The 2,870-nt window shown below is 32.7% G+C and overlaps 1 protein-coding gene across 1 annotated transcript; it reads right to left on the bottom strand.

Annotated features, from left to right (window-relative positions):
* Positions 1 to 694: 694 nt before the first annotated feature.
* LOC107018131 (keratin, type I cytoskeletal 9-like) lies at positions 695 to 1,675 on the bottom strand. The gene has a single exon (XM_015218517.2). It carries the CDS (start codon positions 1,625 to 1,627, stop codon positions 914 to 916), a length of 714 nt encoding a protein of 237 aa, XP_015074003.1. The 5' UTR covers positions 1,628 to 1,675; the 3' UTR covers positions 695 to 913.
* Between the last annotated feature and the right edge of the window lie 1,195 nt (positions 1,676 to 2,870).

The following is a 2,870-nucleotide window of genomic DNA, read 5'->3' as shown; positions in this document are numbered from 1 at the left end:
CCACTAGAACCAAACTTCTCCCCAAAAATCTCAAAATGCCCCCAATATTTTCACCACCTATTTCGTGAACCTTCCTCGACATGAATACACAATTCATTTCCTCCAACAAGCCTCTGTATACCTGAGCAAATCTAAAAGCCGCCATCAGTGACCATCTGGAAATAGTCTCAAAATTTCACTACTTTTCCATATTACGCTCCTCTATATGAATTCATAAATAATTTATTTATATTCCTAACCAAACTCTGTAGATCTTAAAAAACCTAAACTTGATCTGAAAATTGGATATGCAAATTCTTGATGTTGGAGATGATTCATGAGTAAGATGATGATGGTGATAATATTTTTAATTTGGAGATGTTTATTCATGATTCTTTAGTGGTGGAGATTTGATGAAGAAGGGTTACCGGTGAGATCAAAGAGAGGGAGAGAGAAAGAGGTGATAGATAGAAGAAAGTACTTTATGATTCTTCTTAGGAAAAAAGAAACCTTCGTTGAGTTATGTTATTTCTAATTAAATAGATGGATTAAGTAGATATGGTAGTTATGTTTGCTTAGTTATGTATTTTTCATTAAAACAAATATGAGCTCATTTTAACGGCAATAGTTGTGATAATAATCGGCTGCAAGTTCTAGGAAAATGGGAGGATTGATGCCTTTATTCCAACAATTTTCATCTTTCTGCCACTAAAAGTAAAAAGTAGATGGAAATGACTTTATCGAATACAGTCATACATTTAATTCAAATTATTCATAGTTTTGGGTATTAAAAAAGTAACTAATACATGGAAGAGTACATAGTAGCAGGGTTGTTTAGATTCATTATTTATGTTTTAGGCCTTTGTAATATAGCCAAAGACTCAATAAAAACACCCATATATAGTTCCACCTTAGAGAAAACACTTTTGGGGATTTAGTCATTCAAACTCTTCATGTTCCACATATGATCAGTATTGTTGTTATGCTGTTGATAGTAAGCAGGCTTCCTATCGGAATCCTTCTCTACTCCCCTGGACATGTGTGTGTGGGAAGATTGATGCATCCCACCCCCATAACCACCATTCATGTGTGAAGAGTGGTGCATCCCACCCCCATAACCACCATTCATCTGTGAAGAGTGTTGCATTCCACTGCCGCAACCACCAGTCATGTTGGATGAATGTTGCATTCCGCTTCCATAGCCACCACTCATGTGGGAAGCATGCTGCATTCCGCTCCCATAGCCACCGTTAATGTGGGAAGACTGTTGCATTGCACTTCCATACATTCCACTTCCATAGCCAGCATTCGCGTGGGAAGAGTGTTGCATTCCACTTGATCCATAGCCACCATTCGTGTTGGAAGAGTGTTGAAAACCACTTGATCCATAGCTGGAAATATTAGCAGAATCATGAGACATATGCCCATATTGGTACTTGTCATCGTGGCTATAGCCGCCATGGCTCATCATCATGTGATGATTTTTGGTTGGACTAGAGGTGGGATAACCATAAGGCTTCTTCATTTGCATGCTTGAGCCATTGTTGCTGTAATAATTATCCTCCGAGGAATAGTAGTCGTTATCGTCATAGTAGCTATGCTGCTGCTTGAAGTCATTTGAAGGGTACATATCAGTTTGAAGACCCATTTTGGATGATTTGAGGTTGCTTATGAAAATGTTGATTCAAGTTTGACAAATTTATAGGACTATATATGACTATTATAATAAATTGCTGATTCTAATAAGATAAAAAAGGCATCTCATGCTTCTCCCACATTTCGTGGTAGTTATTTATAACACTTGCCATTCAAAAATGCTTCAAACTTTATTCCCAAATACCAACTTGCATTTGGAATCCAAGTAATAAGGATATTGCTAGAAGAGGACTTATTCAATTCGAAATGTTCGGGAATCCCATATCCTCAAAATATCAATATCTAATATCAGAATTTTTCTGTAATCTTTAGTTAATTCATCGCTAAATTGAATTTACATGAGATTTTTGTCTTTTACCTACTAAACATTATCCATGGCTTATTTCTTATTTTCTATAGTGGCGCACACAACGGTCTCAAATTTAATTACTAAAATTAGACAACTTTGTCTAACGACCCAACTGAAGCAAATTAACTAGCGGGTTATTACTCCTTCTACGCCATATTAAGTGAACTCTTAGAGCATGATACATTACTCAAGAAAAAAGTATATTTAAGGGAACAATTTAAAAGTTAATACTTTGATTCCACAATTAATTTTATTGTTATTCTCATACTATTCTTTAGAAAATGTAAACTAGTTAAGAAATTCATTAAATGAAGATTAAAAGTGAAAAAAAATATGTTGAACAATTATTATGAATTTTAAATAACTCACTTGTTCTGAACTATAAAAAAAAAACTCAATTATTCACTTAATATAGACTAGATTAACATAGTTTGAAGATTAACTAGGAACGGGGCAAGAGACATCAGTTTTCTGTGATGTAAAGAAAGCATAGCTTAAATAATACTACAATAATAAACAATACAAAAATAGAACCTAATCCTAAGAAAACGTGCTGCTATGTATTTATAAACATAATCAGAGTTGTAAAATATTACTATTCGCTGCGATAAGATCATATCTATAACGAATAGACCCATATCATAGCTGATATCCTATCATAGTTCATATTAATATTAAAAATAGGAAGCCTCAAAGTTAAAAGTTGAATTACGATTTTACTCTGATTATAAATTAAAATCATATAAAATATCTAATTATTTAAATATTAAATTGTGTCATTTTAATTATGTAAATGTGTAATAACCTTTTTACTTCATTGTATTAATATATAATTACATATTTAATTAATTATTATTATTATTATTATTATTTCTTATTATTATTT

This window comes from Solanum pennellii, chromosome 4 (genome assembly GCF_001406875.1).
Source record: "Solanum pennellii chromosome 4, SPENNV200".
Taxonomy (NCBI): Eukaryota; Viridiplantae; Streptophyta; class Magnoliopsida; order Solanales; family Solanaceae; genus Solanum; species Solanum pennellii.
Note: the sequence above shows the minus strand (reverse complement) of the source record. Positions and strands in the feature narration are given on the sequence as shown.

What these genes read in the sequence shown, in the direction of transcription:
- LOC107018131 (XM_015218517.2), bottom strand. Translation starts at nt 1,627, where the DNA reads ATGGGTCTTCAAACTGATATGTACCCTTCAAATGACTTCAAGCAGCAG.